Source organism: Naegleria gruberi (genome assembly GCF_000004985.1).
Source record: "Naegleria gruberi genomic scaffold NAEGRscaffold_57, whole genome shotgun sequence".
Lineage (NCBI taxonomy): Eukaryota > Heterolobosea > Eutetramitea > Acrasida > Naegleriidae > Naegleria > Naegleria gruberi.
The window spans coordinates 233,004-247,150 of record NW_003163270.1 but is presented as its reverse complement, the minus strand read 5'-3'; the positions used below and the strand labels follow the sequence as shown (position 1 = coordinate 247,150).

Genomic DNA, 14,147 nt, shown 5'->3' with positions numbered 1-14,147 from the left:
TCATTTTTTTTAAATAATATTTAAATTAATTAAAGCATTGAAGCATTCAATCAACAGTGAACCCAATTTGAAACCTTATTATGAAGGAATTAAAGTATGAAGGAATAAGTGCAATCTGCAGTTACATTGATAGTACCAACAAGACGTAAATAAAATCAACCATCGGAAATTTAACTTGATAGGACAGATAATGAGCAGCCCCGCTAGCTCAGTCGGTAGAGCGTTGGACTTTTAATCCAACGGTCGTGGGTTCGAGCCCCACGTGGGGCGGTTGACTTTTTGGTATCTGTATGTAATACAAACGTCATCTTAGATTTGAATTTTGATACAACAAATCATCAATAAAAAGGAAAGTATTTTAAATATTTACATTTTTATTATTTCAATTGAACAGAGAAATATTAATCAAATTGCACAATATTGGTTTGTGTGGTGATTTTCAAATCTGTGAAATTAAAACTCGAACAAGTTACTTGTTGATCTTCTGAAATGACCATGGCCAATAATCTGTCCAATTGTCTAAAGTGAACAACTCTTGGATAGAGGAATGGTTTTCGTACCATGTCCAATCCCAAATTCACCTCCATTTCCAAGTGAATATCTGAACATGAAATGGTTGGCAAAAATTGATGAGATTGTTTAAAGTGGTCATGCTTAAAGACAGTTCCATGTGAAAGATTGTGCAATTCTTGACCATTCTTTACAACCAAAAATTCTCCATTCTTGTGATTGAGCAAACATCCAATGACATCTCCTCTACTGACACTTCCTAAATATACACGATCTGCAATACCGTTTGTTGCATCTCTCTCGTCATAAACTCGTCCATTATCAACATGGAAACCAATTGAGTTTTTCATCCAACCGACCATTCCCTTGTATCCAAAAGGTGCAAAACCAAGAGCTACTTCAGGAGCAGATGACTGCGCATTAGAAAAGAGTTTATCTGCCAGCTTTACCTCAAAATAAGTGTATTGAGGATGAGTGTGTTTCGTATAAAAAATGTATTCAACCGAGGTGTTTGGTTGAGTAGAAGCTCCACAGGAGTGAGTCTCAATTGTTCGGCTATGTCTAGTCGATACAATGGTTGAATAACTATTCGAAAGATTAGTGGTAAATTGAATGCAAGGCAAACTATCTGGTGTGAATGGAGCATTAGCAGCTGCTCCACCCAACAAGTGAGCAGGAGGTGGATGAGCACCTCCAGCCAACACTGGAGGAACAATTGGTATGGCAACTGTTGGTGGAGGTGTAATGGTATTGTTTTGTGCTGGATCTGTAGTTGGAGGACTCACCATTCTTCGAATAGTCATGTTTCCTCTCTCTGATCGCATAGACATGGAAGAATTATCAAAATTATTGAAACTTGCTACCAGAGAAGGGTATGAAAGAGGATGAAGAGTTGGTGTTGGAGGACTTGTATTTGGTACAGTTTCATTGGAAAGGATATTCAGGGTTGGAGTGCTGATGCTGGTATTATTGAGGTCTGCAAAAAAGTTATTCGAAAGCGTTTGCAAAACATTTGCAAGGAAATTATTGGTAGTTGATGGTGCACTCATTATTCGAACTTTTTTTGAGGTGATGTTAACGATAATCGGTGCGTTTTGAGGAGTATTGAAGCAAAAGAATGCGAGCGTCCAGTCGACCACAATCTATGTTACTGTTATCTGATTTCCATATTTGGAAAACGAATAATGTACAGAAAGCAACCCAATCACTAAACAGCAACCAAGAGATAACACGATAAACTGGATTTCACAGTGTATAATAATCCACAACAATGGCTAATGATGATGATCAAAATTTACAAAGTTCTCACTGTACACTCATCAAAATAAAGCAAATCCACCATTTCCTTCAATCTATACATAATATCTCTGAATCCAGGACGCTTGCTGTGATCGTTATCCCAACATTCTACCATCAGAGTAAAATACTTCTCTACCACCTTTACAATAACTTTACAATGTTCATCATTACTGGAATGTTCAGGCATGAAAGCTCTAATCCATTTGAGGTGACTAGATGTACTGTTTGGGAGTGGAAGTCTTGTTCCCTCAGCAACCTTCTTCAACACAAAGGCAATTGAACTGGTTGCGAGTGTGGAAAGTTCCAAAATTTGTTCTCTTGTGAGTAAAAATTTGAATCGATCATTGGCATCACCTCCAAAGGATGAATAACGAGTTCCAAAGAATAATTCCCACATGACAATTGAGAAGGAGTAGACATCACACTTCTCATTGTAATAATTGCTGTTGAAAAGTTCTGGTTTTGAGTTCAGTAATGATGAATAATCCAAAGAATAAACTTACCTGGAGCCATATAGAATAAACTGCCAATTTGGCATGTCATTGTTCTCTGAGGATTTGAAATGGTAGATAAGCCAAAATCAGAAACCTTAGCTACCATGTCCCTTGTAAGAAGGATATTCTCAGGTTTCAAATCTCTGATTAGAATTTGTTAAATTAAAATATTGAAATGTTGAACGTACCTGTGAATAATTGGAGGTTTGAGTTCATTGAGATAGCTCATTCCACAAGACACATCAATCAAAATTCTTAGTTTTTGTTTGAGACTCATTGCAATTAGCCCTTTACCAACACGATATAGCATCTTGTCTAATCCACCTCCACTCATATATTCCTCAACCAGATAATTAGTTTCTCCAGTTATTGTACATCCATAAAATGTAACAATATTCAAGTGTCTACAACTACTCAATAAAGATGCTTCATGTTCAAAAGTAGAGATTGAATCTTCATCAACTTTGATGGATTTTATGGCCACTTCTACATTGGTCTTCCACAACTATTATAAATAATATTAAATAATCATTGAAAGAATAAAAAATAACATACTGCCTTGTAAACTGTTCCGTAAGCTCCTTCTCCAATCTTGGAAATAATCTCCAAATCTTTCACTGGAATCATCCACTGCTTATAGCCATCCAATTCTACGTCTCCATGTTCGAATAAGACTTGATAGCTCATCAATCTTTCAGTCAACTCCTTTTCAGCTAGCTCCTTCTTCTTGTAATCCATTACTATTGTAGTAATTCTTCTAATCATTCTTAAAAAGAAGAATCCTACTAAAAATCCAATAAATAACAATAAGATTCCAGCAATAGTTGCTGACAGGGTGATCGTAAGAGTAAGGCTACACTTGTACAATGTTTCATTGTCCTCATCTCTAATGACATAATAACCAATATTACATGTTGTCGCAGTGAACTCAAAATATTGAGCAATATCAAATTCTTTCAATCTCAAAATTAATAGTAGATTGCTTTGGAATGGAAATTCAGCGGTTTTGGAATAAAAAGTATAGTCCAACTTGAGAGTTCTACTAGTGTTGGAAAAAGTAAACTTTGTCACAATAAAAGATAGTCCATCAGCTTGTAACTCCAAGTCCATCATTCCAGGGAAGTATGGAGTTGTTTGGTTGTTTTCATCCAATAGCAACAAGTGCATATTAGTTAGAACGCCACTCTGAGATTCCATGCTACTCTTGGAGTATACCTCCATTCGAGTTGGGAATGATTCAATATTTGAGCTAGTGTACATGCCTGTATTACCAAAACCAAGCTTTTCAGGATCTCCATTAATAACCTTCTTAGCAGCAGGTTTTTCCAAATAATAAATTCCTCCTCCGCTCAATTGTGCTGAATTGAGTCTAAAGCTGGTAAAAGTATCAAAGTACATGACTGGTAACTTTCTCCCAAAGAAGAATCCTCCAAAATACTTTGCCTTATTATTAATGAAAGTAGAATTATAAGTAAAGAAAACTACATTACTACAATCGTTCAATTGATAATCTGTGTAAGCAATAGCTCCTCCATAGAGTGAATAATTATCATCAAACACATCATTTGATGTCTTGACACTACAGGCTGTATTTACAATGATAGCACCACCTAGTCCATTAGCTGAATTTTTAGTGAATAAATTCTTGGTTAATTCAATAAATGACTTGTAAACATATAATGCACCTCCACCATATGAAAAGAATTGACTTTCTCTCTTACTCTCAAACTTGTTTTCCACAAATTTACAGTATTGAACAGTTGCTAATCCAACTCTGTCAATTGTTAGTGCTCCGCCTATATTAAAAGCACAATTAATATTATTAATTACAATTTCATACTTACCATTATCGAGGGCTGTGTTATTCTTGAATATACAATCGGCTATGTATCCAATTTCAACACCATAAATATTAAGAGCTGCACCTGAGGCTTTTGAATAATAATTGCTAAAAGTTGTACTGGTTATTTCTGCCTCAGTTTTAGAATAGTATGACTTGATTGAGAGGGCACTATATTCTGAATAGGTATTGAGTCCATTAAATATACAATTATCAATAGTTATTGTTGTAAAGTCAACTACTGATACTTGATAATATGGCGCTTTTCCAGAAAAATTGCATCCAATCACATAAAGTTTTGAAGAGACAAGAGCTCTTCCATTTCTATAATAGGTGACAATTAAGCTCGATCTCGAAAAGCTAATATTTACGATATAGAATGAAAATTCTGCAAAACCTGTACCAATCAACAAATCACTCGATGAAATGAGTACTGTACTATCAGAAAATGAGCTATCTCTTATTACTACTCTACTAAGAGCATCAAAAGTCATCCGAATATTGGTCATGGTATTTGATTTTATATCTATTGCCCTTGATGTTACAGAAAAATAGCAATATTCCAAAATTGATTGTTGTAGTGTTAGAAAATCTGTTGAAATTGGTGAGAATTTGGTAAAAAATTGAGCCAAGTACAAATCTGAAGCGTAAGATTTGCTGAGGGTGAACCTTCTAAGGTTATTTAAATTATCAAGAAATAAGTTGCAATTCATATATACTGAAAGAAAACTTACGAAATGATAGTGGTATTGAAAAACACACCATCTAGTTTAGTTCCATTGAAAGAAACTTCTCCAAATGAAGAAAATATAAAAACCACATTTGTCAAGCCAATATTATTGAATGAGAGTGAAACATTTGAGGCATCTGAAACACCAGTCAATAAATTTCCAAAAAGTGACAAGGTATTTCCTCCACATATCATCTTATATTGAGCTGTACTACTATAAATTGAAATTTTGATTTGATATAATAAAAGTTGTGGAATAACTCCTTCACAACTATTCACTCCACTTAATAATTCAATTTTTGCCTCACAACTGTTAACAGTTTTAGAGGGCAATTTGCTAACAGAGGCTTCACACAAAGAGAATACCTTATTCACAGCCATGGTCCAATTCTTACAAGGAGAATTCACACTTGTGCATGTATTATTTTCACTTGTCTCATCCAAACTTTCGAATAGATAAACTGTAGGAATGCTTGCTTTAGCAGTCACAGCAGCCGAATCATATAATGATACAGTAGCAGATACTTCTTCGACCATCAATTGTTCCCTAGCGAATCTTCTATCATAACCTCTTGTTTGATTATTTACATTATTTTCTTTATGAACATTCCGTGTTGCTGATGATGAGAGAACACCAGACGACTGTTCTTGCTCTTCTCTAATATTCGAAAAGAACTCTCCATTCACTGAAGTTGTTGTTGTTGAATATCTAGTAGTCGCCAAGGCTCTTGTTTCCTCCTCATGGAAATATGAATTTAATTTCCCATAAATTGGATCATTGTTAATAAGAAACCTTCTACGTTGTTTCAGCTGTTGTTCTCTAGCAAAGTTGTTATTATTATTATTATTATTTGGAATGAATGATGTTCTTGTTGCTTTTTCATTTGCTTCTTCTGGTCCAAGGGAAAGCGTTGCAAGAGCCGATGATGAAAATATCATCAAATTAATGATGACCAACAAGAGTAAGAGAACGATATGAAAATTCATCTTCTCTCTCCTCCGAAGTAGTATTGATAAAAGCAAAAAAGATAATGTTAGGGTAGAGGAATATCCAAAGATTTAGAAAAGGTCAACTGTCATGAGTTGATGATGAGAAGGCTTTTTGTTTTTAATGATGCGACAAAATCAATATTTGAAAAGAAACAATTATTTGCCTTACCAAAAAATCTTTTCTTACCCATCACGATACAATTATTTCATCCGAAAGTGTTAATCTTCTTCATTTCTCCATTCTCATCTCCGAATGGTTAATAAGCTTTATAATAATCAACACAATTTACAATTATTATAATAAATATTTCAATTTTTTAAAATTATTATTTCAAATCATCATCAAGCTGACCAATTATTGAGCAATATTAAGACTCATGAACCTTAACACAATTTCGGCTTCCTCACGTTTCCAGTCAACACACTAACTCTTGTTCTTTTTATTTCGCTTGTCGTCCAAAATCATCACATTTCCTCACAAAATCTTTAAAAAATTTCAAAGTCTTGCACAAGCTTGGTTTTCGCTTCTACTTTGAACGTTCCAATCTTTGAACAATTTTAAAAAACACAACTCTAAGAGGTGCTTCTTTTTTGTTGGAGAATTTGTACAGCTTGATAGAGTAATTAATAGAAGTATTCATTTATATATATAATTTAAATTTTGATCGAAAATATGAGTACATCAACAGATCATATTTCTGGAGGATCGGAGAAGATTTTGTTTGCTGCTTTTAATCAAGATTGCAGTTGTGTGAGTGTTGGTACCGATTGTTCATATAAAATCTTTACATTGGATCCGTTGAAGAAATGCTATTCCCAACGTACGTGTTTTATTATTCCTTTGATATTAATTAATCATATTATTATTATTAATATTTGATGGTATTATTATTATTATTTGCATACTCATCGTGATGACGATGATAATAATGGACTATGATATATATCACATCATCATTCCAATATTCTAATATATTAATTATTAATTTACTATTCATGTAGCTGGAGGAATGAGTCTTGTACAAATGTTATATAGCTCTAGTTTATTAGCTCTTGTTGGTGCCGGACATCAAGCAAGTTTAAGTCCTAGAAGACTTCAACTTTTCAACTCGAGTGAGAACAAGGCAATTTGTGAACTAAACTTTACTAGTACAATTTTAAATGTTAAAGTATCAAAGAGAAGACTTGTAGTTGTACTTCAAGATAAGATTCATATCTTTGATATTTCATCTATGAAAATTCTCAGGACAATTGAAACAAAAAACAATTTAGGATTGTGTGTACTTTCTAGCATACCTTCATCTACACCAACAGGAGTCAGTGGAGGAAAGAATGACGTTAGTTATATGGCATATCCATCACCAACAGAGTCCGGAGATGTTATTCTCTACGATGCCATCAACCCTAAACAAGTCAACTTTATCAAAGCCCATAAGAGTGACGTATCAATAATACAATTCAATCAAGATGGTACCATGCTTGCAACAGCATCAGGAAAGGGTACTGTGATTAGAATTTTCTCAATTCCAGGATGTGAACTATTGCATACCTTGAGAAGAGGTTCAACAGCAGCTCGTATTTATAGTATTTCATTTTCTTCAGATTCTTCAATGGTTTGTGTTTCAAGTGACAAGGGAACCGTTCACGTTTTTAAATTGAATCAAAATCAAGAAAAGGACGAGTAAGTTTTGCATGATAATATATTTAAATATTTAATTTATTATTCAGAAAGAAGAGAACACAAAATGTTGGATCAATTAGTGACACTCTTCACAACATGTGGGATAGTGTCCGTAACTTTGCTCATGCTTCTGTAAAATTACCAGAAAACGAAACAAGAAATATTTGTGGAATTACTCCAAATAATGATGCACTTGTAGTAGTAAGCTTTGATGGTTACATCCATCGATTCTCTTTGGATACTGTAAGTGGAGGCGAATGTCCTCTAGAAAATAAGTACAAGATTTTAGAAACTAGAGATCAGTATGACTCTTCCTTGTTAAAATAAATAATTATTTCTCATTTGTTTTTTGTCAGTTGAAAGAATATTGGAAAGAATTTTGAAAGAACATCAAGATTTTAATCACTTTCATCTTCATCACCATTAGAAACAAGGCCATTTGTGGCAAAGAATGTGAAAAAGCTCAAAATGAATTCCTTTTCGTCTTGGTTTGGAGTGTAGCCTAGAAAATCATTGTATGGGAATGACTTGTTGAGATAGAACATGTCCTCTCCTTCCTTTCTATCCTCCACAACTTTCAATAGGAAAACTTCATTAATCATAATTCCTTCATTGTTAGAGGTCAACTTTAAAGGCTCTCCATCATCTCTGAATAAAACATATTCTCTCAAATTATCATTTTCAAAGGTACAAAACAAGGAATTTGAAAATCTCATTTCCAAAATTTCCCTTGATGACTGTGTTATCAAACATGAGAGTTTCCACTTTCTTAAATGTTTGAATATTTGTTGCACTTCTGGATCTTCAATTGGATTTTCACAATCTCCTGCATATCCTAAATTGAGAAATTGAGTGTAGAGATTACTTGCAAAACTCATTCTTGCATGATTATTATGTGAATTTTGTGAAATCATTTCTATAAATTCGTTCAAATCATCGAAAGGTTCTGTCCAATCTTTAACATTCTTCTTGGCAGTAATCTTGTTTCTCCTAGTAATATCAGCAACCTTTCTTGTTAAATATTCCAAATATTCATTCGAATTGTGAAGAATCAATCTTCCTCTCAGCATCATTAATCTTTGATAGAAATCTTGTGAAATTGGTTCGTCTCCGTCTTGAATCAGAGTCAATCGAGCTTGTTTATAAACATTCTCAATCTTTTCCAATGTAAGATCCATCTCACTCATATTAAACAATTTAATTCTTCGATGATTCACCAAATTATGATAAATTAACAAGTAATTTCTTGAAAATTCCTCCGATTGAATAATTTTGAACCAAAATTTGCAAACCAAATATAATGGTTTAATATCCAAATTATATTCCTCTCTACTATTATCCTTACTCTGAGAAGTACAACAAATATTAAACAAAATTTCATTCACCTCCAAAAACTTCATGATATTCAAAACAATTTTCGTATCGCAAAGTGTTCCGATACAACTCTCGTAATTATTGGCTTCAAATCTTAATTCATTGCTTCCTGTTGATGAATTTGCTTGTTCGTCCGATGATTTTTCTTCCTTTTTCTTCTTTTTTGAGAATACGCTTAAAAGTTGATCGATTTTTCTTTTCATTTTTTTTTAAATTTTTCAATTTTTTTCTTGAATTTTTCTTATTTTTCTTTAAATATTTAAAGACCTTACCTTACAACAAATACACAACAAAGAAGATTTTCTACATGATCAATTTTGAATATTAAGATACCGCCAATCCATTACAAAACTCTCACAACATCAATTTTGAAGAATTCTAATAGAAATGTTTATTTTCTAATAGTAGTAGTAGTAGTTTGTGTGAATGTGAATAATTTTAGAGCTCGTTGACTCGTAAAGCTCTATTTTGCTAAATTTTAAAGTAGGATTTCAACCGATTATTATTAAATTGTTCTTCTATTCGAAACGAGCACCGATGTTGGATTGCTACTTGGTTTCTTTGTTTGTTTTATCGAATAACTGGACGAATATGAAGAACAGAGACAAGAGTTTTTGAATTGGAATAAAACACCTTGCATCCACATATCGTCTTGGTATTGTGAGGAGGAGGAAGAAGTTTGTTGTGTTGGAGTGGTGTTGGTTGAATTATTGTTATTCGAAACAGTTGTGATTACTGATGGAAAATCAACCACCACAGAATTCTTTGAATTCTTTCGCTTCTTCTTGGTGATACCTCTTGGAGACGAAGGCGATGATGCATTTTCAGATTGTTCTTGTTGGCTATAGGTGTGGTTATTGGAAACATTATTAGATGACAAGGCAAAGTTATTAGAAAGGTCAAAAGAATCCTGGCTCTGCACGGATTCTTCTTGCGAATCAACTGTTTCTGTGACAGTAGCAAATGTTCTATCACTTTCAAATTGTGTAATAATTGTGAAGGTCATACTTTCGAATAGATATTTGGAATAATTTAATTGTTGTATTTGTTTTGAATGTGAAAAACCTGTTGAATCATAAAGCATGTATTATTTCTTAGTTGTGAATTGGTCCTATGAAGTTTACCTCCTTCTCAAATTGTATTTCTAACGCACATTTAGTGGAATGCTCGGTGTTGGCCATATTATAAGACATGATTGACAGACGTCAGAGCTCCCGATGAAATTCATCCATTTAACCAGGAAGATTTCTAGCCAAGAGTCAATATTAAACATTTTTTAGAAGGTAAGATAAATAAATGGAAAGGTTTATTGTTTCGGCAATAAGTAACAATGTTTAATTTTTATGAAAGCATGAGAGTTTGGTTACTTGTCGTGTGAGTCGTGAACTGCTTTGAATATCGAATGTACGTGGTTCATTGTATGTGGATGGTATTGATATGGCAATATCTCGTACCAGGTTTCTGAGTTCTGAATCGAAAGGTGAGCTTGTTGCCAAACATGTTATTTCATGCATTTGTTTAATGGATTCTTAATGAAACAAACTGTAGATGAATTGTAAAAGTGTTCATTCAAATATATAGAGAACAATCAGAACATTCATGTGTTTCATTATTGGTGAGATGATAATAGAGATGAATCAAATCTTTAAGATTTCTTCTCTGTATTTGGGAAGCATTTTCAAATTCGTTTTCTGAGATTTTTAATCCATGAATTAAAGGATTGCAGGGCGCAAGTCACGTGAAATTGTAAAAACTCTTTGTTTAGAAACAACATCTAAATGATTTACAATATTACTTCGAGTTCTATTCGAACAGTAGTAGCTGTACTTGAAGGAGGTCAAAAAATCTTAACTTACGCACAATTCCATTTCTTTCTATCTATTGCCAATTTTAAATATTTATCAAATAATAAATTGAATAACAGTAATGGACCTTCCGTCGAAATGCACAGTTCATTTCAAAGATAACAATCAAAGGACTAGTAAGGAGAAATTTTAAATAAATTTATAGAGGGAGGGAATTTACTTGAACAAAATAATGGCCACGGAAACGTTGTCATCACTTCTCTTTTCAAAAACTGCATAGTCAACCATACGTTCAGTCAAATGGATCAACTTTTCACGAGTTGTCTTTGGCACTGTCTTTGGCTTTTCTTGTATTTCATTTCTTTCCATGAACTTCTTTCTGAATTCATCTACAAAGTTTGAAACATGTCTTAAAGTTTCCTTCAAACGATTGAACTTATCTTCTTGTAACATGATTTGCTTAAGGTCAGTACCATTTCTGAACTTGCTTAAGAAATAATTGTTATATGGTACACCTAAACTTTCAATCCATCCTTCAACATCAGCAGCATCCCATTCGTCAACCTTCTTGTTCAACCAGGTAATCTTAATTGGTTGCATCAAATCACTAGAAATTTCAGTTTCATTGAAAATATCATACTTTTCCAATTGTTGTTTGACATATAAAGCAGCTTCTTCATTTGTGAATTTATCCCACAAACCATCACAAGCCAAGATCAAGAAACTTGGAGAAGTCTTATTTCCTTTAGTGAATCCGTCCATCTTTTGTCTGATAATTTCTGGAACACAACAAACAGCTTGATCTTCAGCCTTCTTCTTTTCATTACCCTTATAACGGAAATCACCAAAAGCACGTGCAACAGCAAGATTACCATTAACACGATTCATAGTGACAGTACAATCAGCAGCTTCAATTCTCTTCTTTTCAACTATTATTATTTAGTATTATTGTGAGAATTTTAAACTTACTTTCGTTCATTGGCTTTTGATCGAAAGACATTTCAATAGTCTTTCCATTGTGGTACATGATACAACGAGAGTCACCAACGTTGGCACAAATTGCTTCAACATCACAATCGGCAACCTTGACAAAACAAGTTATACCAGTTGAACCACTTCCATTGAATGGGCTAATTCCTTGAACCTTTTCCATATAAGTTTTTAACTTTTCATCAAGGGCCAAGTAGGCAGCAGTAATCAATTCGTCTGAGAGTTCCAAGTTTGATGACTTTTCCAAATGTTCATCAACAACACTAAGAATATTATCAGCACAGAACTTGGAGGCTTCAGCTCCAGCGTGACCGTCAAATACACCAAAGAAGTTCAATGATTTGTATTGGTGTGGCTTTTGTTTGAGTGTCTTCAAATCGTTTTGAATATCAAGTCTCAAGCAGTGAGCATCTTCCATTTCTGGTCTGCTTCCTTGCATACCTACACAAACACAGTAGATATCTTCGGATTCATCATAGTGAGTATCCTTGGTTGGAACGGCGTGTCTAAGACCCATCTGTTATTAATTGTATACAATTTGATCATCATCAAGATGGATGGCCATCCAATAATAACAAAAATAACAAGTGGGAAAATTGATGAGTTTGAAAATATTCACCAATTATACAATTTGTATGGAACAATAATAATATTATCAACAGATCGGATATTGAACAGATAGATGTTGTTGATTGTGTGTTGGTGGTTATAATTATAGTTATTTTAGCGGTTACAAGTTGTTAGTAGGAGTAGATTTGATGAAGAGAGTAGTAAATATAATGTAGTGATTATGTTGGTGGCAAAGTGGTAGGTTATCAAATAGTAAAATCCACAACAAGGGGATTAATCATCAATAGTATATTAAATAATTAGATCATCAATCCAACAACAAAATAACAAGTAAAAAATCACATAAAACAACATCATAGTAACATCAACACATTTAAAATACACAACAAAACAACAATAACAACAAATAACAGCAGAGAATATTAAGCAAAACTCAAAGGGCAAGCGGTACGAACCTTTTTCTAGTTATTTTTTTTGCGTGAATCGCAAACTTTTGTTTTTTATTCTTAAAAAGATTCACCTTCTTCTTACCGTCACGTTCTGACTTCACTGCAAAGTTTTTACAGGAAATTGATAAGAAAGAATAACATCAATTGAAAAAATTACTCCAATCGAGGAGTATATGAAAACCAGCTTGTAATGAGTACGATCTTGTTGATTCGGCAAGATAAAGACCTCACACAGAGGAAAAATGGAAGTTTTTATTAAAATAGATTAATCTTGGTTTCAGTCAAAATACAAAGAATTTAAGCAAGAATTCATCCAAAGGTTCTTTGCTGGTAAGGGGTAAATATCGCCAAGTTATTAGTCAATGGTTCTTGAACAAACTAATTGATATTACCAGTTCCGCAGGTAACTGGCCTCAGTGCCAAATAATAAGATAAAATTACAGTATTGATTCTCTGAACAAGTTCATAATTGTTGTAAAGTATTCATTTTGTGTTGGTGATACATTGGGTGTTGAAATTAAATAGTATTGAAAAAGGAGGTAGATATTCATATTATAAAGGGACCATTTTCAAAAAACTGAAGTTTGAAGTTTATTACACTTTCAAATCCAATCAAGAATTTAAGAACGCTTCCCTCAATATTTCTTCAAACCTTGAATCAATAGCCATTGTACAAATTCTGAAACCCAAAGAAAGGTTTGAAAAACTGTAAATCAAAAAAAAAGAATGAAAAGCTAAAGGGTTCCAAACTGAATTGCTGCAATGTGTTTTGAAATGACACCAATTGATATTCTCTCCTTTCGTAATGATCGGAATTTGATTATACAAAATACAGCACTCTGCATATCTCCTTATTATTGTATTCTCATTCTCCATCATCATTTCAAATTGATGAAAATATTGTAAATGGTTATTGATAGTCCATATGAAAGCATATTTTGTTCAACACCTCCATAATTGACTCGTTTGATTCCTGATAGAATTTATTCCAACCAATTAATTAATTTTTGAATCAATTTCATGTAAATCCTCAACGTGTAACATTAATTCTATGCAGGAAGGTTTTTCACCATTTAAATACTTGCTATCGAATGTCATGCCAAAAAAGCAAGTTAAAAAACCAATTAAATTTTCTTAAGAGATTCAATCACTCTTGATGCCAAATGACAATGTTTTGTATTGGGATGATTCGCCCACAATTATTATCACAAAATCAAGTTGAGCCAACAAAGATTCTGAATCAGAATGAACACAAAGTAAAAACTTCGCTCAGTGTAGTATTACATTATTATCAAAAAAAAGCGCCAAGATTCCACTCTCAAAACCACGTTATTATACTACGCGTAGTGATCAGAAACAAGCCTTTTTTCAGAATACATCAACAAACACTACTAGACTCTTTCGAGAAGAGAAAT

The 14,147-nt window shown here is 33.2% G+C and overlaps 5 protein-coding genes and 1 non-coding gene across 6 annotated transcripts; 2 read left to right on the top strand and 4 right to left on the bottom strand.

Annotated features, from left to right (window-relative positions):
• The first annotated feature begins 197 nt into the window (after window positions 1-197).
• Window positions 198-270, top strand: NAEGRDRAFT_t620. The gene has a single exon. It is a non-coding gene; the product is annotated as a tRNA-Lys (tRNA).
• A 90-nt stretch (window positions 271-360) lies between these two features.
• On the bottom strand, window positions 361-5,860 carry NAEGRDRAFT_59328 (SPRY domain-containing protein; the record flags this gene model as incomplete). Its single annotated transcript, XM_002671926.1, has 4 exons — window positions 361-1,486; window positions 2,313-2,446; window positions 3,136-4,735; window positions 5,269-5,860. The coding sequence occupies 4 exons, from the start codon at window positions 5,858-5,860 to the stop codon at window positions 402-404; spliced, it is 3,411 nt and encodes a 1,136-aa protein (XP_002671972.1). The 3' UTR covers window positions 361-401.
• Window positions 5,861-6,536: 676 nt separating this feature from the next.
• NAEGRDRAFT_73000 (uncharacterized protein) lies at window positions 6,537-7,548 on the top strand (the record flags this gene model as incomplete). Its single annotated transcript, XM_002671997.1, has 2 exons — window positions 6,537-6,684; window positions 6,866-7,548. The coding sequence occupies 2 exons, from the start codon at window positions 6,537-6,539 to the stop codon at window positions 7,546-7,548; spliced, it is 831 nt and encodes a 276-aa protein (XP_002672043.1).
• A 394-nt stretch (window positions 7,549-7,942) lies between these two features.
• Window positions 7,943-9,121, bottom strand: NAEGRDRAFT_72999 (uncharacterized protein; the record flags this gene model as incomplete). The annotated part of the gene is made up of 1 exon (XM_002671925.1): window positions 7,943-9,121. The coding sequence occupies one exon, from the start codon at window positions 9,119-9,121 to the stop codon at window positions 7,943-7,945; it is 1,179 nt and encodes a 392-aa protein (XP_002671971.1).
• Window positions 9,122-9,423: 302 nt separating this feature from the next.
• Window positions 9,424-9,924, bottom strand: NAEGRDRAFT_52575 (uncharacterized protein; the record flags this gene model as incomplete). The annotated part of the gene is made up of 1 exon (XM_002671924.1): window positions 9,424-9,924. One exon carries the CDS (start codon window positions 9,922-9,924, stop codon window positions 9,424-9,426), a length of 501 nt encoding a protein of 166 aa, XP_002671970.1.
• A 977-nt stretch (window positions 9,925-10,901) lies between these two features.
• NAEGRDRAFT_59327 (uncharacterized protein) lies at window positions 10,902-12,818 on the bottom strand. The gene is made up of 3 exons (XM_002671923.1): window positions 12,739-12,818; window positions 11,693-12,230; window positions 10,902-11,652 (listed from the first exon to the last, which is right to left on the bottom strand). Exons 2-3 carry the CDS (start codon window positions 12,228-12,230, stop codon window positions 10,940-10,942), a joined length of 1,251 nt encoding a protein of 416 aa, XP_002671969.1. The 5' UTR covers window positions 12,739-12,818; the 3' UTR covers window positions 10,902-10,939.
• Between the last annotated feature and the right edge of the window lie 1,329 nt (window positions 12,819-14,147).

Bases quoted from the DNA above. Each gene is read 5' to 3' on its own strand.
- NAEGRDRAFT_59327 (XM_002671923.1), bottom strand. From the start codon at position 12,230: ATGGGTCTTAGACACGCCGTTCCAACCAAGGATACTCACTATGATGAA. The intron at 11,653-11,692 runs GTAAGTTTAAAA...AAATAATAATAG, and splicing joins TCAAAAGCCAATGAACGAAA to TTGAAAAGAAGAGAATTGAA.